This window comes from Gossypium hirsutum, chromosome D13 (assembly GCF_007990345.1).
Source record: "Gossypium hirsutum isolate 1008001.06 chromosome D13, Gossypium_hirsutum_v2.1, whole genome shotgun sequence".
NCBI lineage: Eukaryota > Viridiplantae > Streptophyta > Magnoliopsida > Malvales > Malvaceae > Gossypium > Gossypium hirsutum.
The window spans coordinates 64,779,979-64,804,372 of NC_053449.1; the positions used below are offsets into that span (position 1 = coordinate 64,779,979).

General features: G+C 33.1%; 4 protein-coding genes across 10 annotated transcripts; 1 reads left to right on the plus strand and 3 right to left on the minus strand.

The window, feature by feature from the left end:
- Positions 1-338: 338 nt before the first annotated feature.
- On the plus strand, positions 339-5,288 carry LOC107936011 (OVARIAN TUMOR DOMAIN-containing deubiquitinating enzyme 9). Of its 7 annotated transcripts, none has more exons than XM_041109684.1 (13): positions 342-591; positions 863-1,216; positions 1,315-1,487; positions 1,579-1,652; positions 1,757-1,811; positions 2,110-2,184; positions 2,326-2,383; positions 2,465-2,513; positions 2,770-2,854; positions 3,296-3,353; positions 3,747-3,853; positions 3,951-4,065; positions 4,467-5,288. In XM_041109684.1, exons 2-8 carry the CDS (start codon positions 913-915, stop codon positions 2,488-2,490), a joined length of 765 nt encoding a protein of 254 aa, XP_040965618.1. In that variant the 5' UTR covers positions 342-591; positions 863-912; the 3' UTR covers positions 2,491-2,513; positions 2,770-2,854; positions 3,296-3,353; positions 3,747-3,853; positions 3,951-4,065; positions 4,467-5,288. The 7 variants fall into 7 exon arrangements, with proteins under 7 accessions (XP_040965615.1, XP_040965617.1, XP_040965618.1 ...); XM_041109680.1 differs by lacking the exon at positions 3,747-3,853 and having other exon boundaries at positions 4,467-4,856; positions 4,950-5,288; XM_041109681.1 differs by lacking the exon at positions 3,747-3,853 and having other exon boundaries at positions 339-591; positions 910-1,216.
- A 12,452-nt stretch (positions 5,289-17,740) lies between these two features.
- LOC107892584 (uncharacterized) lies at positions 17,741-18,910 on the minus strand. Its single transcript, XM_016817649.1, has 2 exons — positions 18,459-18,910; positions 17,741-18,353 (listed from the first exon to the last, which is right to left on the minus strand). Exons 1-2 carry the CDS (start codon positions 18,908-18,910, stop codon positions 17,741-17,743), a joined length of 1,065 nt encoding a protein of 354 aa, XP_016673138.1.
- A 1,408-nt stretch (positions 18,911-20,318) lies between these two features.
- On the minus strand, positions 20,319-23,953 carry LOC107891665 (cyclin-D-binding Myb-like transcription factor 1). Its single transcript, XM_016816516.2, has 3 exons — positions 23,799-23,953; positions 23,611-23,695; positions 20,319-22,700 (listed from the first exon to the last, which is right to left on the minus strand). Exon 3 carries the CDS (start codon positions 22,160-22,162, stop codon positions 20,558-20,560), a length of 1,605 nt encoding a protein of 534 aa, XP_016672005.1. The 5' UTR covers positions 22,163-22,700; positions 23,611-23,695; positions 23,799-23,953; the 3' UTR covers positions 20,319-20,557.
- LOC107892583 (protein PXR1-like) lies at positions 22,226-22,642 on the minus strand. Its single transcript, XM_016817648.1, has one exon. The coding sequence runs from the start codon at positions 22,640-22,642 to the stop codon at positions 22,226-22,228; it is 417 nt and encodes a 138-aa protein (XP_016673137.1).
- Positions 23,954-24,394: the final 441 nt, after the last annotated feature.

Sequence of the window (24,394 nt, forward strand, 5' to 3'; positions counted from 1 at the left end):
TCATATTCCAATTTTTCTTTCTTTTTTGATATGGATTACATGATACACTTTAACAAGTGCAGTGAAATTCAAAGGAGTCAAACAACATTCATAATGTCATCTAAAATTTTACTGAAATTTCTAATATTGTATCAATATTTTTAAAATTTCTAAATCATATACCAAATCTTAATAATTACCAAAAATTTCTAAGAATTCTCCAAAATATCTAACGGATTATCGGAATTTCTAAAGATTTGCCAAAATATCTAACAATTTATTGATTTTGGTATGGTTTTTCCAATATATCTAAGTTTACCAAAATTCTTAAAATTAAACATTTTAAGTAGGAGCGTATAGTATAGTAGAAGTGCCGAAAATTGTGTCCGTTAACTCACGGAAGAAAAGCGTGGGCTATAAACCTGGTGACGTCCATCTTTTCCCTCCGTTATTTATTTTCTTTTAAAATAAAAATTGCTTCCCACACTACACTGCACTATTCTCATTTTTGTTTTTGCGGCAATTTCTTTTTCTTTTCTCTATATTTATTACTGTTAATTTCATGTATAATTATCTTACTTAATTTTCCTCTATTCTTATTCAGCTTGTCTGGTAAGTTTGAAAATCAGTCCTTTTTTTCTTTTTCTTTTTTTAGTTATTGTTTAATGTTGTGTAATGCCATTGTTTGATCTGACATTTTAGTTTTTATGATCTCAATTTTCTTTTCTGTTTATTCATTCTTTATTTCGATGCCATTGCAATTTTATTTGATTTTTTGGGTGTAAAATCTTTGCTAATCTACTTCACCTTTTAGCTGCAAATCCAGTAACGAATCTGGGTTTTGCATTTTGTTGTTAAACAATCTATAATTGTTCATTTTCAGGAGGAAGCACATTTTGGGGGTTTTGAAGATTTTTCTTATATTTACAGATAATGATTACATATGAACAAGAACATGATTTTGTTTATTGGGGATTGATACTGTTCAATAGTGATCCTTATGCTAATTGTGGATATGATGGTGTGGTAACTCAAGAAGATGAGGAGCATTACCCTGTAAATTACTTCGCGGATCATTACGGTGCCGGAGAATGTTGTAATGTTGAAAATGATGAGGCTATTGCTCATACTGTTCAATTGCAAGAACTGTCACAACGTGCGATTATTGAATCTTCGAACAAAGTGTCTGGTTATCCACAAGATTGTGTTGATCAGTCCATTGGAGACTTTAGTTCTGGTATAACCGAAATTCTGATATTCAAGTTTAATGTTCGATATTGCTTGTGTGTTTTTTTAATGTGTTGCATTGTTGTGTTTATATTTTGTGATTTGTAGGACAGAATTGTGGTCAGGAAGTGCAAGACGATAGAGGTCCTTTGAGTTCGTGCTCTAGCCCTGAAGAAAAATTGGTATCGGAGGTGGATCGGTTATATTCATTGGAGCTAGCAGATGAGTATGCACTTGACCGTGAAGTGGGGAAAAGGCTGAATCAGATGGTTCCTGTTCCTGTAAGTGTGACTATAAGCTTTGGATCACTGATTATGACAATTCAAAAAAGGCTATAGTTTATGATTTTCTGTTTCTTCTTGTTGTGTATGGCATGTTCCGAGAATCAATGGTGAAATACCCTCGGTTGATGAAGCAACTTTAGATCATCAAAGGCTACTAGAAAGGTTCTATGGTTCTATTGTTTCTGCTTATATGGTTCTATTGTTTTCATTTTCCTCTTTGGTTGACTTATTTTTCGAATATATTGGAAATTCTTTTGCTATAATAGACTACAGGTCTATAATTTGGTGGAGCTTAAAGTTGAAGGAGATGGTATTTGTCAGGTTAGTTCTTATAGTTGAAAGTACGAAGCTAAAATGGTTAATGCGATTACATTATGGAAGTTTAATGTGTAGGCAGAATAATGCATGTTAGGAAAGTACTAGTAAGAGATGGTAAAGTAAATACTTTATGATTTCTTCATTTACGTCTGACCTTTCCCCTCGTATAATGTAGTTTATTGTAAATACACTTGCATGATATCTTACGTGGCTTTAGGCTCATGGAAGCTCATTAATTGTTAGTGCACTGCTTAATACAAATTACACATCTAATGTCTCATTCATTTCATGATGTTTCCAGTTCCGTGCTCTATCTGATCAATTTTATCGATCTCCTGAGCATCATGAATTTTTGAGACAGCAAGTCGTAAATCAGGTTGGCCTTTCAGCCTTTTTATTTTTGTTGAGCTTGTGTTATAGTCTTTCATTGAAACCATTGTGCATTGCTTTTGAATTTCAATGTTTAATGTTTCTTGTCTTGCAATATCATGCACAATCAGCTTTAAATCATATCCAGATATATACAAGGGTTACGTTCTCATGGCATATGGTGACTATCTGGAGAAGATGTCCAAGTATTTTTCTATTCCTTCACTTGAACATTATTTCTTTTGATTTCTGTTAACCTTATTTCTTCATTATGCGGATGCTTGTAGGAGTGGTGAATGGGGTGATCATGTAACTTTGCAAGCTGCTGCGGATTTGGTATGCTCCAGCTATGTCTATTTCATTTTGGTTTAAATTGTTTAATTGCCTGACCTGCATATCAAAATCATCCAGCTAGTTTGTCCTTCTAAGTAGTATGAATTTATAGATTTGAAAGACTAATCGATGCCAATATCTCCGTTCTCTGCTTTGAAGTATACACTTGTTGTTTTAGTCGGAAAAACTAGAATTGGCTATCTTAAAAATATATGATGCAAATATTGGGTGTCTAATACTTGCTAGTGACGTGTTGCAGTATGGTGTTAAAATATTTATCATAACGTCTTTCAAGGACACTTGCTACATTGAGATTCTCCCGAATGTCAAAAAGTCGAAATGAGGTACAATTACTCTCACTTCTGCTTCAATTAGTTTCATTTATAGAATCTATGAATAAATTCTTTTTGGTGGATTTAAATCAATATATTGAACGCCATTTTAAACCTTCCTTCTAGCATTTTGTCGTGTGGGTTTAAATATGTTGCTCGGATTCTTTATTTTTCTTGAAGTATCCGTGTCCCACATATAGATATGGGGTTGTGACCTTCAAGTATACTCCTAACACGTGGAAAACTTACAAAAATCTGATCATATCCGTGTTGAATACATACTTTTATCTAACACTCGTACCCATGTCCAAGTAGCATTTGGTTTGACCCTTTAGGTTATGTTATTCACTTTCCGTCTTGTCATTCTCAAGAGAAGAAAGACAAGAGTTCAATCATTACAACTCTCGGTGGACGTTTTGCATTGAATTACTCGGCTTAATTTGTCGTGTGCAGTTATTTTTTTTGAGCTTTTGGGCACAGGTGCATTACAACTCAATCTATCCATTTGGAGGTAAATATCCGTCCTTGGAAGTTACTTCTTTTGTATAACTTTTTCCGGACAGTGGACTGGTGGCGGGTTTGAGTTGGCCAGTTACTGTCTCGGGAACTTTTTCACTCATTATGTCTTAAATGCGTCGCTAGTCGACAACTTGATAAAAGACATGGAAATATATTCCATATTGCTCGAATATGGCGTCATAGTTTGCATGCTTTGAACTCTTTCTTGCCAAAGAGATTTGATGTAGTCGTTTTGCCAATGGTGAAACACAGTTTCTTTTGCAACATAGATGAACTGACATAGGTTGTCAATGTCATTACATTGAGATAATTTATCAGACAGTTTAAGTTTTGGGTTTGAGAGGATTTTAGGTGCATAGCTTGATTTGTTGACTTCCTGCATAAGTGACAATGTTCCGATGGGGATACTAGTCAACGCAAGTAAGGTCTCTGGAACGGAACGAACATTTCGTAAGTAGCGAATTGCACGTGTCACGGGCCAAGAATGGGCATGTATGCAGAAATTGAGAAACAGTCATCAAACATATCCTTTTTTATATCTCTATTCATGTTGTTGCAAATTGATAAATAATGTTGCCTTCGTTCTCAGATGTGCCGGGATTTGGGATAACGAAGAAGAAGAAGAAAAAAGGGGGAATGTTTCAGAACAAGCATTTTGAGTCACCTGATGAATATCAATGAATATCTTAGAGAAAACGTTTGGAGTGCGTATTTTCTACCATATTTGATTCAATGTTTGATTTTTAAGAGCAAAGACATTATCATCTTGATTTGTAAATTTCTTGAATCCCAAATCTTGAAATAATAAAGACATATTTTCTCAATGCAAGCTAGTCCGTTGGTTGTGCCGATGATGTTTCCAGTCGCTGTAGCGATAAAATTAAATAATAATAATAAAGTAGTGAATTTGTACACATATTCCGATATTCAGTTAAAAGAAAATCATTAACATACACACTCAAAGCCCCATTACACAAAACTTAAGATTACAGCATATCTAATGTATTTATTTAATACAACAAGCAAGTCCTTTTTTTTTTTCTTCTCTTACAATTTAGTAACTAAAAATACACTCAAATTTTCCCTTCTTTATCATGATTTGCAGCTGCTGCCACCGATTGAAACATAGCCATCTCATGAGCAGAAAATTCCAAATCAAAATCAAACTCCAAAGGTGGTAACCTTGGTTCACCCCTTGAAACATCCCCACTGTTCTTCAACAACATACGATCAGGTTCCTGAAGAAAGGTCAAACAAGGGGTATAATCCGAGGTAGCCAAAGGGGAATCTGAACCAGTTGAGAAAGGAACCAAACCAGTGTTGGTGCTGTTGTTGTTGGTCGGACCAGGTGTTGTTGATGTTTCACTTACACCAGTACCAGTAGCAGCAGTAATCGATGGTTCAGCTTGACGCAACAGCCATGCAATGGTCTCACCATCAGTTTTCAACCCAAGTTCTCTTGTGAGCTGAAAAATCCTAGCCGCGCAAACAGTTGGTAACCTGATCCGTCTGTCTCTACCATCAACCTTTGCATGGCGGTCTTTGGTGGTTGTCTTCTTGTTTTTTGAAGTACTTGCCTTGTTTGCAGAACCAGTCCTCGGTTTCTTCGTTGAAGGGTTGGTTGATAAAGCCATCTCTAACCCCATGTTCTTCGATGACGCCATTGATTCTCACACTAACACACACTCGTACACTTATGAACATGTATGTATAAATAGGCAGATATGTATGCTTTTGATGAAAAGTGAGAAACAATATGACTTTGAAAGAAGATTTCAACTGACAAAACATGCAACTTGTCTGGTTCTTTTACAAATGTAAATCAAAAACCAGAAGTTCCTTCTTTGTAACGTGCCAATGGTGATGTAAGGGTAGCAACAAGAAAACCAATATATGATTAACAGATATATACACATATTTAAGGATATTTACTGTGGTGTACTGTCTTAGGAAGGTGTTTTTTTTATATATATAATAATTAATTACTTACTGTAAATGGATTTTGGGGAATGTATAAAATGGCTATTCTTTAGAGTAATTTTTTTTACCAGAGTTCGGCTTGGTTTTGCATGAAGATGACGTCATCTGTTGAACACCAATATTATTGAGACAAATATGAAAATATGCTGTTTAGTTGTGAAATTAAATATGTATAATTATAAAAAAATTGATTTAATTGGTTTAGAAATAAATGTTAATTTAATACATGTAGTAATTCTTACAAAAACCTGTCATTTGTTTGTTTTGTTTTTCATGAGAGAATATATTGTTAAAGTAATAATGTCTTATTAATCATCCTATGAATTAAATAATTAAGGATAAAATATGTAGCAAAAAGTGTAAAAACAAAAATAAAATTACATAATTGGTAAATACAAAAAGTTAAAATTTTTAGAATCAAGATTAGGACGCGTAAATGTAGAGGGTTAAATTTTTATGTATAATTTATTTTTATATAAAAGTTAACTTGAATCAAGCTTAATATTATTATATTAATAATAAATTTTTAATTTTAATTTTAAAAATACTTAAAATATTAAAATATCAATAATTCTCAATATTATTAAACATAAACAATTAACTGCTCTTTCTAATTAATTTTTTATTAAGAAGGTCTTGTATTTCTTTTCTACAAAAACTTTGTAATGCAAATATTTTCTCAAAATTTGATATGAAATCCGGATTTTGGCAAATCCAAATAAAAGAAGAAGAAAGATATAAAACAGCATTTACTGTACCATTTGGACAATATGAATGGAATGTAATGCCTTTTGGGTTAAAAAATGCTCCATCTGAGTTCCAAAGAATAATGAATGATATTTTTTACCAATATTCTCAATTCACAATAATATACATCGATGATGTATTAATATTTTCAGAAAATTTAGAAAAACACTTTAAACATATATCAATCTTTATAAAAGTCATAAGAAATAATGGTTTAGTAGTTTCTAAATCCAAAATAAGTTTATTCCAAACCAAAGTAAGGTTTTTAGGTCATTACATTACCCAAGGAACCATTACCCCAATAGAACGATCTATAGAATTTGCTAGCAAATTCCCAGACCAAATTCTTGATAAAGTCCAATTACAAAGGTTCTTAGGAAGCCTCAATTATGTTATAGACTTTTATCCAGGTCTTAGCAAATTATGTAAACCATTATATGATAGACTCAAAAAGAATCCACAACCTTGGACAAAAAACCATACTAATATTATCACCCAAATCAAAAAACAAATCACTAAGCTTCCTTGTTTATATTTAGCTGATCCAAATGCCCCCAAGATAGTTGAAACAGATGCTTCTGAAATAAGGTATGGTGGGATCCTGAAATAAGCCTTGGTATTAACTACAGAATACATGGCTTTGAAATGGAGTCTATAAACCAAAGTTAACACTTCTGTACCTGGAAGCATTTTATAGTTATGGGTATGTATTTGAAGTGTTAAAGATTGTAAAATGTTTTTATCAGTCAAAGAAACCATAAAATTTGGATAACAATTAAAATGTATTAGGCCAGTACATAGGCTTGTTTCTATAGTTCCTAATAATGAGTCATTAAACATGATGTGTCTTTGGTCTCTTAAGACTACTAATATTGAGGTATTTTTAGTGGCTTCAACACTAAGAGGTTTGACTCCAACCTGGACTAATCCAAAATGGATGTATTTGTATCTTTGTTCTTTGAGTTTATTAATGACGACTTTATCTAATAATTGGATTGTTTCATATTCTTTTTGAATAGGTAAACTCCTTTCTTTTGTTTTTATAACATAACTGCAAAAAGTATTTAAATTTTCAAAAGTTGTTTTTTTGTAAACTTGGTTTGTTGGAACTCTTGGAAGAGTCCAATTATCAAATCTTTGGGGAATATTTTCATAATGTTCTTCTTGTTCATTAACAATATTGTTTGAGGTTTGGTCAGATTCTTGGGATTGATTAGAAACAAAGTTAGCAGAAGAATTGGTTCTTCTAAGGAAAGGAAACATTCTTTGTTTTCGTATTTCCTACAGGGGGTTCTACTATCTGAATCTCTGAATTAATTAAGTTGCCTACGGGGATACTTAGTCCTTGACACGCCTAACCCATGGCTAACTGGACACTGTATCAATTCTCAGCAAAATAATAATACGATAATAAAGATAGTTAAACCAGAACTCAGAAATAACGAAAACAAATTGAATATTTTCTTAAACTTAAGAATACCTGCTCCTCATTGGCTCTGATACCAGGAAGTCTTGAGGATCTGAGGACCGGATTGATAATGATATATTTTTAAGAAAATAGTTTAAGTTTGAAAACTTAATTTTGTAAAAGCAATTTGAGAAAATATTATTTAATTTGAAATTTTGGAAACTTAAAATGAAACTTTGTTAATTCGAAAGTTTTGAAAAACTTTGAGAAACTTTTGGGAGAAACAACTCAAATGGGTAAAATCGAGTTCTACCTTCCATTCACAAATTGATAGCCTTTTATAGAGGGCTATTCTCTCCTTACATCATCTAAATCGTTTAATCATTACATTTGAAACTTTTGAAAATAAATTTTCAGAGAATATATTCTCTGGTTACAAAATACAAATTACATAGCTATTCACTTGTCTTTTCTTGCAGGGAATATTTCCTGTTCACGCATTATTCTGTTATAGGGAATCTTTCCTGTTCACATCATTTCTTGCAGGGAATCTCTCCTGTTCACGCATTATTTTGTTGCAGGAAATCTCTCCTGTTCACGGATTATTTTGTTGCAGGGAATCTCTCCTGTTCACATCATTTCTTGCAGGGAATCTCTCCTGTTCATGTATTATTTCTTTTTGGACCTGGTGATGGTTACCGAAGTGGTATCATCTGCAAGATCCACCGTTTTGATTGAGGATGCCGGAGATTCATCTTCAGATTCGGAGTCCAATGAGCTGAGCATTTCAGCCATGAGTTTTTTGTATTCTTTTTTGGTCTTGGCTTGAGCTAACATTGCACTGGCTGTTGACTTTGCTTGAAGAAATTTTGCTGTGGTTTGATCCGGGGCTGCAGACTTACATAATCTTGGATTCTTGTTGAAAAAATTATCCAAATATTTTGAATCATATTTCTCATCATTAAATTTGTCTCACCATTTAGTCCTGTAATTGCGAACTAATAATGGAATTCCAGTGTGTTGGTCTTGCTCATAAGAATAATTCCATGAGACAATCCAGGAAATGCATAGTTTTGAGAAAAAATGGATTGTCCTGTAAATGTGTTTTTGATCTGGTTCAGGATGAAATTTGTCAAAGAATTTGGGCCATAAGTTTTGAATTTTTTTCTGGTAGTATCTCAAAGGATGATGGTCCATACCAATTCCACCACTCTTGGAACCAGTTTGGGAATTTGAATTGGGTGCCATATTTGAAATATATGAGCCACGAATGTCTCATGTGTTGGTTGTTCATTAAAAAGGCATTGTACCATGCCATTTGGTAATCCCAATATGTAAAATATGGGTAATGGTCTATTTTGGTGGTAAATTTGGCTGGGAATTTCTTTGAAGCATTTGGGTTTTCACTCCAATCTCTTGGTCGGAGAATTTTTAATATTTGGGCTGTTGAATGGGTAATAAAATTTAGATCTTTTGGATCTGTGTAATGTTTGAACAAAACAGATCCAGTTTGGACCAGTATATTTTCATAATACTGTTGGGGTTTTTGAGAATCCAATGGTTTGAAATGCCATCCATTGAAAAGCTCTTTTGCCAGTATATGTGGAGGTTTTTCTGAAAATTCTTCCTCCATAACAAGAATTTTTTCAAAATATTTGTTTGGAAAATATTGTGAAGATTTTTGTGTAGCAGTTTGTGAAGATACCGCTATCTCTTTTGGAAAAACCTCTTGGAGAGAAGTCTCTTTTAAAACATTTTTAAGAGATTTTGGTTTGTGTAAAACAATCTCTTTATTTTTTGAAACCTTTGCTGCTTCAGCAGTAATTTGTTTGAGAGGAGTTTCCTCTTTCATTTGCGAAAAGGCCAATGCTACTTCTGGAGATTGAGATAGGGACTCAATCCATTTTTTGATTTGAGAACCAATCTCATTTGAATCTTGTGCATCTTGAATTATTGTATTTTTGGAGGATTTTGACGATGATGATGATTTCTCATCTTCTTCTTGGCAAATTTCATACCATGTTTTAATTGGTTTTGATGTGATTTGGGTTTTGGATGATTCTTCTATTTTTCCTTTTCCTTTGTCTCGGAGTTTGGGGGGCATTTTTGAAGAAACTCTCTGGTGAGAAAATCAGGCAAAGAATTAGTTTCTCCTTTGATGTATTCAATATCAAAATCAAATATGCTCAAAATTGCTTGCCATCTTGCAAAAATCTGTTTTGAGGCAATGTTTTGAACATCTTTTTGTAAAACTTCTTTTGCTGATTTGCAATCGATTCGCAAAAGGAATTTTTGATTTAATAAATCACTTTGGAATTTTGTAATGCATAAAAAAATTGATAAAATTTCTTTTTTAATAGTACTATAATTTTGCTGAGTAGGATTCCAGTGTCTGGAAGTAAACTGGACTACTTGCTCTTTTCCTCCTTTAACTTGTTTTAGGATCCCACCATACCCTATTTCAGAAGCATCTGTTTCAACTATCTTGGGGGCATTTGGATCAGCTAAATATAAACAAGGAAGCTTAGTGATTTGTTTTTTGATTTGGGTGATAATATTGGTATGGTTTTTTGTCCAAGGTTGTGGATTCTTTTTGAGTCTATCATATAATGGTTTACATAATTTGCTAAGACCTGGATAAAAGTCTATAACATAATTGAGGCTTCCTAAGAACCTTTGTAATTAGACTTTATCAAGAATTTGGTCTGGGAATTTGCTAGCAAATTCTATAGATCGTTCTATTGGGGTAATGGTTCCTTGGGTAATGTAATGACCTAAAAACCTTACTTTGGTTTGGAATAAACTTATTTTGGATTTAGAAACTACTAAACCATTATTTCTTATGACTTTTATAAAGATTGATATATGTTTAAAGTGTTTTTCTAAATTTTCTGAAAATACTAATACATCATCGATGTATACTATTGTGAATTGAGAATATTGGTAAAAAATATCATTCATTATTCTTTGGAACTCAGATGGAGCATTTTTTAACCCAAAAGACATTACATTCCATTCATATTGTCCAAATGGTACAGTAAATGTTGTTTTATATCTTTCTTATTCTTTTATTTGGATTTGCCAAAATCCGGATTTCATATCAAATTTTGAGAAAATATTTGCATTACAAAGTTTTTGTAGCAAATCTTTCTTATTTGGTATTGGGTATCTAATCCATTTTAAGGCTTGATTGAGAGGTTTGTAATTAATTACTAATCTTGGCGTTCCTCTTTCAAGTTCTGCATTTTTTATTACATAAAATGCTGAACAACTCCAAGGGGAACTGCTCTTTCTAATTAATTTTTTATTAAGAAGGTCTTGTATTTCTTTTCTACAAAATTCTTCCATTTCTTTGTTCATTTGTATTGGTCTTGCTTTTGTGGTTATTTGTCTTTCATCAAAATCGTTTTCGTATGGTAATGTTACTTCATGTTTCTTTCTATTCCAAAAGGCATTAGGAATGTCAGAGCAAATTGTTGATTCTATTTCCTTTTTGATTTGATCTATTCTTTTTTGTATTTCTCTTTTTCTTAATTGTTCATTTAATTTTTTAAAACATATTTCTTCTTTTAGGAAAGAGATTTGCTTCTGTTTGTAATTAATTAAATTATTAATTTGTCCATTATGAATGGATAAAGATTTTAATAGGTTGAGGTTTCTTATTTTCGGTTTTTCTACAAAAGAAAATTCTACCTTAGTGTTTAAAACTTTAGTGGAGATAGAATTATTTGTTACTTTATAAGGTTTGAGTAAGGATATGAATGGAGTTCCTAATATGACATCTTGGGTAATATCTTTTACCATTAAAAAACATGTTTGATATTTTATACCTTTGTTGGATATTTCTGCATTGGGAATTTTATAAGTAATTTTTAATTTTTTACCATTTGCAGCCTTAAGAGATTCTGATGTTTTATTATAATATTTTGTTGGAATTATTCATTCTCTAATGCAGTTTTGGTCTGCTCCTGTATCAAAAAGGGCTATTGTTTCTAATTGAAATTCATTATTTATGACAATATTTATTTTTATTAAATATCTTTGAATAGATACTTTAGTTAGAACCATCATATATTCTTGTGTAGTTTCTTCAGGTTCAGGTTCAGTTTCTGATTAACTTTTTTCTGAGGTTTCGTCTTTTAAGGATCTAATTTGTTCCTTCATTTCTTGTTGTTCTATTTTAAGCTGAGAAAGTTCTGATTTAATCTGTTTTATTTCCAACTGTAATTCAGAGTTTGTAATTTGTCTTGGTTTTATTTTTTCATATTTATTAAATATTATATATTGTATATTATACATTTGTGATTGACTAGATATGATTTCTTTTTCTGGTTTATCTTTTAATGAGGATTTTAATTTCAAAAGGTATTCTCTTTTAAGCTCTAGGTCTTGAATTTTATCAATAACTTCTATCATAAATTCTTGATCTTTAGTTAGCATATTAATTGAAGGTTCATTCTCATCTCCAGAAGACTGGGATGTTGTATGTAATTCGTCTATTTGTAATTCATCTGTTTCAGTAGATGTATCATTTTCAGAAGAAGTTGTTTCTAATAGGATTTCATTTAATTTTTGTTCTATCTCTTCTTCTAAATTTAAGTTATTAATTTTTCTTTTGATTTTACAATATTTTGAGATATGTCCTGGTTTTCCACATCTATAACATTTTATTGTTTTGTCAATTTTGTTTTCTGTTTTTTGTTGTTTCTTCCCTTTTCTGTATTTTTTATATTTAGGTTTTTTATAATATTCTAAAATATTCTTTTTCCTATTTTTTGGCTTTTCAGGGCAACATGTTTTTGAAGAAGAAGGCTCATTCCTGATGTCAAATTGGTGGCAGAATGATCCTAATTCCTTTCTACATTGATATCTTTCTTTCTTGAGTTGTTTTTGTAATTTTAAATCTTGGCAAATTTTTAATCCTTCTTTTTGGGTGAAACTAATTAGTTCACCATATGTAAGCTTTTCATATGGAATAATACCTTTGTAATTTTCTCTTATTTGATTCCTAACTTTTTCTCTTAATAATGTGGGAAGTCCTGCTAGAAATTTTTCTTTCCAAAATGGTTGCTGGTTATCAGATCTTTGCATGACTCTAGTCATAAAGACATCTTTATACCATTTAAAATCGGTTAATTTTTTACATTTTAAATTTGATAATAATTCTGAATTTCTATCTTTAAGATGAGAATGATCTCCAATGAAGTGTTTAGAGATTGAGAAAATTAAAGTTGCTACTGCATCTTGGATTTCTCTTCCTTGTTCGTCCAAAATAATTCTATAATGGTCATCTTTTTTTATTGCTTTTAAAATTTCTTCCTGTTGGGTTTTAGTCAGTGCATGATCCCACCATCCTTTTAATTGACCAGTAAATCCAGCAACTAAAAGATTAGCTATAGCATGGTCATTGATTAATCCATTTTGATTTTGGGTTTTATAAACATTTGAAACCATTGTCATTTGTTGTAATAAACTAAGAATATTATATTCGGACATTCCATCTATATTCCATTCATAGATTGTATTAGCATTGTATTTATTTTGGAAAACAGGTTTTTCTTCTATGTTACGATCAGGTGCAGTGATTTTTGGATAATATAATCTTTTTGGTTCTTTCCAAGCCATCTTGTTAATTTGTTGTTCATCTGACTGATCCGAGTCAGATTGGGAGGATTGGTGTAATGTATTTACTGAATATTGGGTTTGTATTGGGGTATCAGGGGCGATTAATTCAGACTTATGGTTTTCTAAAGCATTAAGTCTATTTTGGATTTCTGTTAGGAAATCATTTTGGGATTTTTGGAAAGCTTTTGGAATCTCATAAGGTGTGAATATTGGTTCTTTGGAACTTTTTTCGGTTATCTCTTTTACTGGTTCTCTCTTGATTGGTTGACTTTCTACCAAATTTTCAATATAATCTAATTGTTTTCCTATTGTATGAAGATTAATATTTGTATAATTATTTTGTTCTACTATCATTTTGATATCCTTTGATGAGATTTGTTCTCCTGTATCGGGAGCTCTCATTCTTAAAGGGTTTGCTTTTATTCTAGTATTCTTATGAAGATATTGAACCTCCATTAAAGGGGGATGTCGAGATTCAACTTCTCCTTTATTAGTTTGCCATCTAGTATTATATCTTATTGTATTAACAGATCCTAAATAATATTCTTCAAACCATTCAAAGAATTTTATATGGACTTTATGAGTATTCATAAATCTATAATATTCTTGAAGAATATTTTCTTTTTTATCATTATAATTTTTAAAGTAATCTTCTCTTTTTTGCTTATTTTTGTTGGAATAGAAGTGCTTTCTACACCATTCTTTATTTATTTCAAACAATTTTTCTAAAACAAATATTTCTGAATTTTCTCTTTGTCTTGCATTATTAGTCATTGATGAATAAGTTGGTGACATGTTAGGTGAATTTTGGGGACTCTCTTCTTGTTTGGCATAAATAGGTTGAGCTATATTTGAGGAATTATCTATTCCTTGTAAATTGGTCCTAAATGTTGTTGGGATAGAAGAGACAGAGGCTCTGGCTGTCCTAAAATCTACTGTTTGTGTTTCTGGATTTGACTCTTCTTCTATATTTAACCTCCTAAAAGTTGTGCTGGTACTTCCTATTTCGAAGGAGTGTCTTGGAGGCATTCTTTGTGGCCTATTGAATTTTAATTCAACTGTGCCATCTTGGTGCTGAGAAATTTCACTTAATGAAGTGTTTCTTATGGGGGTTGGTGCCACAGGGTCAGTAACACCTTCAAGTTTCCACTTATCAGGAAGGTTTATCTCATGCCATTGTATTGTTCTGGGGATTGTAGTATGAGATCTTGTGGTGTCTGTCTCTATTAAGAGGGTTTCTCCTTTTGGGCTTTAGAGTAAAGCCTTGGTATTAACTACAGAATACATGGCTTTGAAATGGAGTCTATAAACCAAAGTTAACACTTCTGTACCTGGAAGCATTTTGTAGTTATGGGTATGTATTTGAAGTGTTAAAGATTGTAAAATGTTTTTATCAGTCAAAGAAACCATAAAATTTGGATAACAATTAAAATGTATTGGGCCAGTACATAGGCTTGTTTCTATAGTTCCTAATAATGAGTCATTAAACATGATGTGTCTTTGGTCTCTTAAGACTACTAATATTGAGGTATTTTTAGTGGCTTCAACACTAAGAGGTTTGACTCCAACCTGGACTAATCCAAAATGGATGTATTTGTATCTTTGTTCTTTGAGTTTATTAATGACGACTTTATCTAATAATTGGATTGTTTCATATTCTTTTTGAATAGGTAAACTCCTTTCTTTTGTTTTTATAACATAACTGCAAAAAGCATTTAAATTTTCAAAAGTTGTTTTTTTGTAAACTTGGTTTGTTGGAACTCTTGGAAGAGTCCAATTATCAAATCTTTGGGGAATATTTTCATAATGTTCTTCTTGTTCATTAACAGTATTGTTTGAGGTTTGGTCAGATTCTTGGGATTGATTAGAAACAAAGCTAGCAGAAGAATTGGTTCTTCTAAGGAAAGGAAACATTCTTTGTTTTCGTATTTTCTACAAGGGGTTCTACTATCTGAATCTCTGAATTAATTAAGTTGCCTACGGGGATACTTAGTCCTTGACACGCCTAACCCATGGCTAACTGGACACTGTATCAATTCTCAGCAAAATAATAATACGATAATAAAGATAGTTAAACCAGAACTCAGAAATAACGAAAACAAATTAAATATTTTCTTAAACTTAAAAATACCTGCTCCTCCTTGGCTCTAATACCAGGAAGTCTCGAGGATCTGAGGACCGAATTGATAATGATATATTTAATTGTTTATGTTTAATAATATAATAAATTATTTAATATTATAATTTTATTTTAATAATAATTTTAAAATTTAAATTATATTCTTCATATACTATTGAAAGATATTAGTTAATTATTAGGCGTAATGTTTAACGTGGACGTAAGTGGTTTTATAATAATTGTAAAAGGGATGATCATATTAATGGAGATAAATATGAGGACAAGAATTCCCAAGAGAACCCTTTAAGGAGTGAAGATAACTTATGTTATCAATGTTGTATGAAAAGTCATTAGTTGTGTACCTATTATACGCCTATTTTTTGTGGATCGCGACGCTAATTACATAATTATTAGATTTCTTACTAGTAATAATTCTTCTCATCACTAGAAGTAGAGATGTAGAGATAAATAATAGAACAAGAGTTCTCAATATAACCCTTCAAAAAAAGATAATTTATGAAAAAACATTGGCTATGTGTTGGTCGTACCCTTGAAAATTTTATTATTCAATTAATATTTTTTAAAGGAAAGGAAACATACGGCAGTGCATATTATTCTTAGGGATAAGAAGCATCTTTCTTCATGGGTGAATCTAGGGAGGCTGGCAGGGGCCCAAGCCCCCTCTAAAATGGTCTTTTAAAATTTTTAAAATTTTAAATTAGTAAAGATAAATTTGCACTTTGGCCCCCTAAAAATGATAAAATCTTGATTTAATCATTTAAAAATTACAATTTAATTTCGACCCCAAAAAATATTTTTCTAATTTCGCTTATGTATTTCTTGTTTGGTAATGAATGAACCAATTTTTGGTGGTACAAAATTAATTTAAGGCTCCAAAAGAGTTAATATATTGTTACACTATGTTCAATGTGATAATAGAACATGTTAATCTTTCATAGTACAAAATTAATTTAAGGCTCTAGAAGAGCTAATACATTGTTATCCGAAGAAGCAAAGCAATAATTAATACACTATGTTCTAGTCAGTCTTAAATAAATTATTTTGATTTTAAAGGATATACATTATAACATATATCATGTTAAAACTGTGGATGATGAGACGATTAATTTATATCTATTATATTGGGTAAGAATTTGAGATATTATGTGATGTCATCATAAGGTGAAGCAAATACGGGCTATACTATTTTTCTCTTAATCGAGATTGTCTTATTGGGTTTTCCTAGTAAGATTTTTAATAAGGCAGCATGTTATAGATATGTGTATTCTTTTTATCTTGGTAATGTTTTAACGAGACACATTATCTATCAATAGACATCCAAGAAGGAGTGTTATAAATATTTTATTATTAAGTGGATGTTTATCAAGATTAAGATAAGTTTATGTACTTTAAGACTCTAATAGTCATGTATATTTTTGAAGTCTACAAATATAGGCTTTAGAGAAATATTGTAAATACCGATCAAATTTTGCTATTAGTCTTTATACATTGCATAAATTGTTGATTTAATTAAGATTAAAATTTTAAAAATTTTAAAAATAGAATTAAAAATATAATGAGTAAATTCATAATTTTACACAAAATTTAAATGGTATATATATAATTATGATTAGAAGGTGGATTTATTTGGTTAAAAATAAATGTTAATTTAATACATATTGTAATTATGGTAATTACTACAAAACCTGCCATTTTTTTTGTCTTCTCATTTCACGAGAAAAGATTGTTAAGTAATAATAAATGATCCTATGGATTAAAAACACACACGTAAGTATCCAGTTATCATCTAGAAGGAACATAACTTTTAAAATTTTTGAATTTTTTGTTTTTTAATATTTTTATAAGTTTTTTTTAATTTTTTAACAAATTGAGAGAAATTACTAAATTTTGTAGACAACAAAACAATTGAAGAACTAAGTTATAAAAATTTATCAAATTCAAAAATTAAATGTTAATATTATAAAGATCGCAGCTGCAGATCAACCCGACGTTTGCTTTCATAGGCCTCAACCATGTCTTTGTTTGGACCTAAATGTTGAACCACTTGGCTCCACCGTTTTCGACATAAATCTCCAGGCCTGTGTTCGACAAGATTGTCCCAGTCGACTTATCTATGCAACAAGTATCCAAGCTAGAAAAAGCATCGACATCCACCCATACACCTTCACAGGAGATGAAGTTTCTGTGCAACATCTTGCCACTAATTGCAGTCCAACAGATATTGTCTCGTAACATTCCGTGCTTGGATTTCTTTTCTTCAGTCACTTTCATAGATAAATCCATATTCACTAAGTCGAATAAGCTTTGGTACTCATCTTGAGACCATCGACCTTTATTCACATTGGGTAGTCTTCTTTTACGTGATGCCTATGCTTGCCAAGTGAATCACCCAACAATCTCCAATTCGGTCCGTGTTTTTCGACTAACTTCTTCACCATCTCTAACTCTTCAGGAGTCCATGGATGTTTCTCATCCCTCTCTAAAAGAACATGAGCTCGATGGTATACGCTCCCAACTGGCCTCCAAGGAATGCTGCTTGAATTTCCTTCCAACACTTTCTCACTTCTTTGTGAGATCCACAGTTTAGAACCATGTCTAAACCTTCATCGCCTAGATTACGAGACTCGATGTATTCGGCAACAGCATTCATAACAATCTCACCTTCTTCTTTTGAGTAACAATTACCATATACTAAGCCTTCTTTGCGATCCTTCTTTGCCTCATCTGCAACATCCGTAGAAGGAAACACCTTAACCTGATCAACGAAACTCACTTTCTTATATTTCTCTTCAAGTGTAGCAGCATTTTCAACAGTTGGGGTTCTTGCATCACCGTTATGATGTCCATCCTTGGAATCATTTTCCACTGATTTTGATTTCTTCTTCTTGCGTTCATTTCCATCTTCAGCATTACCACCGATACCTCGCAACTTTTTGCATTCTAGCTCATTGCCAGCTGAATTCTCTTTACCAGTACCCTTTTTATCAGCTTTACTGCTCGTTACTGCAATATCGTCAGCAACATTACCATCCACCTTCGGCTTCTCGTATGCCTCTTCTTTTCCATGCACTACCTTATTAGTGCCGTCAGGGCTGCAGATATTTTCCATTTCAACTGGCTCTTGCGTTTTACTATGCGGTTTCAGCCACACCAATACTACCCATTACTGCAATATCATCAGAAACATTACCATTCACCTTCTCCAGCTTTTGTTCCTTGTCCTTCTTCTTCCTCTTCTCATATGCTTCTTCTTTTCCATGCACCACCTTATTAATGCTTGAGGGCTGGAAATCTTCTCTGTTTCAGTCACAGTAGCAACTTCATCAATTCGATCCCTATTCTTCTTCTTGTGTTTATCTTTCCTAACCCGTGTGGCTTCCCCATTGTTCACCAAAATCATCTTCTTGCTACTTTCTTGTTCTGCATTCCCTTTTCCACCCAAACAAGTTTCCATTGGAATCTCTTCAACTGCATCTTTACTTGTCTTATGCTTTCTATGAGCCTTACGAGATTCCTTTTTATCCGTATCAAACTCTGTTTTCCTGTTTTTTGTTGGATCCTTCTTTTCATTGTTATCTTCTTTTATCTCTATTACTTGATTCGGGAACACCAACCAAATCATCAATTTCCTTTTCAGCAAAGTTTCCATCTTCAGTCTGTTTGTTTTCCATCTTCAGTCTGTTTGTTCTCGCTCTTATGCCCATCCTTTTCACACATCTTCTTACCCACGCTCAAGCAAAGCTGAGAGCAAGACGCATGCATAAAAATATGTTGAGAAGGCAGTAGTTGAGTAAAATCCTAACTCACCTAGCTTTGATTCAAAATTTTGAAGCAAATCAATTTTAACACACTAATGCACAAGAAAACCAGGTATATTGTTACAATACTTCCAAAAGATTTATATATACATAAATTACACCAAATTTATATGTTGGTCACACCCTTTATTTTTCTTAAAGTTAAAGTGTCTGATATAAGTAGGGGTATATGACATTAGGACCCACGAAATACACGTAAAACCTTCAAAAAGAACAGCATCCGGCACTCACACCCCAAGTTGGAGTAACTTTTAGGATAAATAAAGAGAGGTTCAAGCACATCGAATCAACAATAAACACACCAGCGTTGTAATGAGATCGCGCAACTTGAACTTGAACCCAAACAAATCAAAGGTTTAAAGGAGGAGGCATGTTAAAATTCTAGGATAGTCTTTTTTACTCTGTTACTGGGGGGCTTACGCCATTGATCTTGATTTGCAAGTCAAAGAAGGGAAGGTAATGACAACCAATTTAAGATTTTTTTTGTCAAATTGTGGTCTCTTAAAATGCCATTCAAACTGGTTATGTTCCTCTGAAAAATTATGAACTCATGCCTCTCATGTGAAGTGGAAATTCAAAGAAGAATTGGATCAACTGAGACAAACTGTGTCATCTGTCATGAGGAAGATGAAAGTGTAGATCATCTATTTCTATCATGTCCTTTTGCTAAAGCAGTCTGGTTAAGATCACCGTTTGCAATTCGGGGTGATGCTATAAGAAATAACTCAGTGAAGAATTAGATCCATGATGCAGTCATGAGCATGAGATCAAATACATGGGATGAACACAAACAAGAGGATACTTTGCGCCCGATCCCAATGGCATATGTGGTGTGGGGAATTTGGGCTCACAGAAATAAGGTTGTCTTCGAAGGACAAGATCCAAACCCTGTTGCAGTATAAAACAAGTGATTGATCAACTGCAACTGGTCAAGCAAGCTTGTCTGCCAAAAGAACAAAGAAAAAGTACCAGAACTGTCCCAAGTGGAACAATCATCATCTCATATTGGAATGGAAATAATTGGAAAGTATGACTGGTGCAGTTTTTATTATTAAATCCATTACTAATGAAATGTTGTGGTTGCAGGCTGTTCATTTCGCATTAGAAGATCGTTTATTAAGCAAACTAATCATTACACGATTAGCACTTGCAAAGTTACTGGAAATGAACATCACGTCATGCATTGTATAGAGCGGGGACAGAACAGTAAGGAGATTATTGACAAATGACGAAGCTATATAATCCATTCGAAGCTTAAGTCTATAATGCATGATATAAAGGCCATGAAGACCCAATTTCAACAGATACAAAGCTCGGATCAGAAGCATATCAAGGGAGTGAATTAGCTAAAATTATGACGAGAAAAGCTTTAAATCAAGCCCACATTAACCACACTTCAAACTTAACTTTTAAATAAATGTTGTTTTGTGTATTGTGACTCACAAACAATACCTTAAAAGATACCGATAGCAGCACAGCTACGGCAGATCAACCGGTTGTTTGCTATCGAAGGTCTCTCTTGCCTCAATCATGTCTGGACGATACCGTTCGGCAAGAATATCAACTTGTTCAGCAAAAGACAAGTTTTTGTTTGAACCTAAACGTTGAACCATCTGGCTCCACCGTTTTCGACATAAATCTCCAGACCTGTGCTCGAGAATATTGTCCCAGTTGACATCTTCCATGCAACAAGCATCCAAGCTAGAAAGAGCATCCAACATGCGATAATCATCAACATCTGCCCATAAGCCTTCTGCTACCATAGGAGACGTTAAGTTTCGATACCATTTGCTGCAACACGAGACAAAGGCCCTGGTTTCCATCTTGTTGCCAATTGCAGTCCAACAGATATTGTCTCGCAACATTCCATACTTTGATTTTCTTTCTTGGGTAGCTTTCATACATAAATCCAAGTTCACTAAGTCGAACAATTTCTGGTACTCATCTTGAGACCATTGACCTTTCTTAGCATTGGCACTTATTCTACGCCACGTATCTTTTACGTGATGCCTATGCTTGCCAAGTGTATCACCCAACAATCTCCAATTGCGTCCATTTTGTTCAACAAACTTCTTGACTATCTCGTACTCTTCAGGAGTCCATGGACGCTTCTCGTCCCTTTCGAAAAGAACATGAGCTCGATTGTACACGCTCTCAACTGGCCTCCAAGGAATGGCTGCTTGAATTTCGTTCCAACACCTTCTCACTTCTTTGTGAGATCCACAGTTTAGAACCATGTTTAAACCTTCATCGCCTAGATTATGAGACTCGATGTAGTCAGCAACAGCGTTCATAACAATCTCATCTTCTTCTTTTGAGAAACGATTACCTTTCACGAAGCCTTCTTTGTCCTTCTTTGCATCATCCATAGAAGGAAAAACCTCAACCTGATCACTGAAACTCACTTTCTTAGATTTTTCTTTGAGTGTAGCATTTTCGACCTGATCGGTATCATTTTCCACTGATTTTGATTTCTTCTTCTTGCGTTTATTTCCAGCTTCGTCATCACCACCAATATCTCGCAACTTTTTGCGTTCTAGCTCATTGCCAGCAGAATTCTTTTTACCAGTACCCTTTTTATCAGTTGTACTGCTCATTGCCGCAATATCATCAGCAACATTACCATTCACTTTCTCCAGCTTTTTTTTCTTCTTCTGCTTCTCGCACACCTCAGTTTCAACAGGCTCTTGCATTTTACTATGTACAAAGGTTTCAGTCACAGTAGCAACTGCATCAATTCCGTCCTTATTCTTCCTCTTGTGTTTATCTTCCCTAACCTTTTCTGCTTCCCCATTGTTCCCCAAATTCACCACCTTACTACTTTCTTTTTCTGCATTCTCTTTTCCACCTAAACAAGTTTCCATTGAAATCTCTTCAACTACATCTTTACTTTTCTTATGCGCCTTTGGAGATTCCTTTTTACTATGTTCAAGGGTTCCGGTCACAGTACCAACTGCATTAGTCCCATCCTTGTCCTTGTGTTTATCTTTCCCGACCCTTTTTGCTTCCCCGTTGTTCTCCAAGTTCATCACCTTGCTACTTTCTTGTTCTGTGTTCTTTTTTCCACCTTTACAACTTTCCATTGAAATCTCTTTAACCTCATCTTTACTTTTCTTATGCTTTTTATGAGCCTTCTTAGAGTCCTTTTAACTATGTTTGAGGGTTTCAGTCACAGTAGCAACTGCATTGATCTCATCCCTGTTCTTCTTATGTTTGTCTTTCTTAACCCTTTTTGCTTCCCCATTGTTCTCCAAGTTCATCGCCTTGCTACTTTCTTGTTCTGCGTTCTCTTTTCCACCCAAACAAGTTTCCATTGGAATCTCTTCAACTGCATCTTTACTTGTCTTATGCTTTTTATGAGTGTTCTGAGATTCCTTTTTATCTGTATCAAACTCTGTTTTCCTCTTTTTTGTTCTATCCTTTATCTTATTCTTGTCATCGTCTCTGTTACTTGATTTGGGAACACCATTCAAAACATCAATTTCCTTTTCAATGGAGTTAACCTCTTCAGTCTGTTTGTTCTCACTCTTATGCCCATCCTTTTCACGCATCTTCTTACCCATTTTCACAAAAGCTTTCCCTGAATATTGTTTCTAGATTATCCCGAATCTTCAAGCAAAGCTGAGAGCAAGAAACATGGATAGAAATATGTTAAGAAGGCACTACTTTAGTAAAAACCTAACTTTCATTCCAAATCTTGAAGCAAATTAACATTTAAACATATATTAATAAACAAGAAAACCAGCTACAACACTTCCAAAAGATTTATATATACATAAATTACGCCAATTTCATATGTTGGTTTGACCCTTTATTTTCTTAAAGTTAACGTGGCTGAAATTAGTACTCCCACCTAATACATCTAAAAACTTCAAAAAGAGCAGAAACACTCCAACATCCAACACTCGCACACCAAGTTCGAGTAACATAGCCAGTCTAAACAAATAAACTTTGGGATTAGAAAAAGGGTGTTCAAGAAGTCAACTTCTTTAGTCCCCTCCACATATCATATCAACACTAAACATACCGGTGTAGTAACAGATACAACAATGAAGGCGTTGAACTTGAACCCAAACAAATCAAAGAAACATCAAAGTTTTACGGGAGGAGGCATCTTAAAATTCTAGGATAGCTTTCTTTACTTTGTTATTGAAGGGCAAACAAGAAAAACATTGCTAGCTGCCAGGATTCAGTTAAAATGCGAGACTCCCATTAAAAGAACTGTGATGACACTAATATCAGCTCCCAAGTCCCAATATAAAAGAACTGAGATAATAAAATCTGTTCTTTCTAACTATGAACACTCAAATAAAGCTACGAATCCGGCTACTATTCTGGCGATTCCTCATATAATCTTTCGTTCAGCGATTTCTTCCTAAATAGCACGATAAAGGCGTTCACTATTCCAATTCTAGATCCGACTCATCACTGATTTTATCAATATTTAGGCAATACTAAACAATTAACGAGGATCCAAAGCGTTTTGCTCAATAATATTTAACTCAACAATAAATTAGCAGCAGATCCTTACCGGTCAAAAACTCTGGATCGGTTCCGAAAACCTTTCTTGTAACGATTCAGATTTTAGCGCGTAAATTATAATAGCTTCACGGTCACTGCAAAGAAAAAGAAGAAGATGATTTTGATTTAAAACACTCGAAAAATATTATATTATTATCGCATAAAATTCATGAATCGAAAGGGAGCAAAGAGCAGCACCGTCAGTGGTGACGGCAAGCGGCGGCGGAGGTAAGCAGAAAGAGAGAGAGAGAAGTGAGATTAGAGAGTAGAGGAGGAGAACGAAGAGCATTAGGTTTTAGCCCGCTTTGCTACCTCTGGTCCCACATGTATAAACTGGCGCTTGATTTGTGTTGGATTTTTAGACTGAGTTTGGATAGGCGGTGCGTTTAGCTGCTGTTAGTGTAAAAACAGTAGCGGTGAGATTAAATACTGTAGTAATACTGTAGCGTGAGATAAAAAGTAAGCTAAACGCACCGCACCACACTCAATCGCCCAACCAAATAAAGCCTTAATCTCTCGGAATATTAAAATAATTTTGGGTGAGTTTTTATTCATTATTTAAGTTTATTTAATTATTATTCTCATATAAAAATTTTATTATTTTGGTAAAGGTCAATTTTGTTGCTGGTCCTTGTATTTTGATAAATTTTGAGATTTAGACTGAAAAGTTAAAAATCTAATTCAATCATTAATACTATTAGTATTTTAATTTTTCATCAAATTTTTTTTACATTATATAAGAAAATCAACGTACAAATTAGAAAATTTTGACAGGATATACCATCCATGTCCAT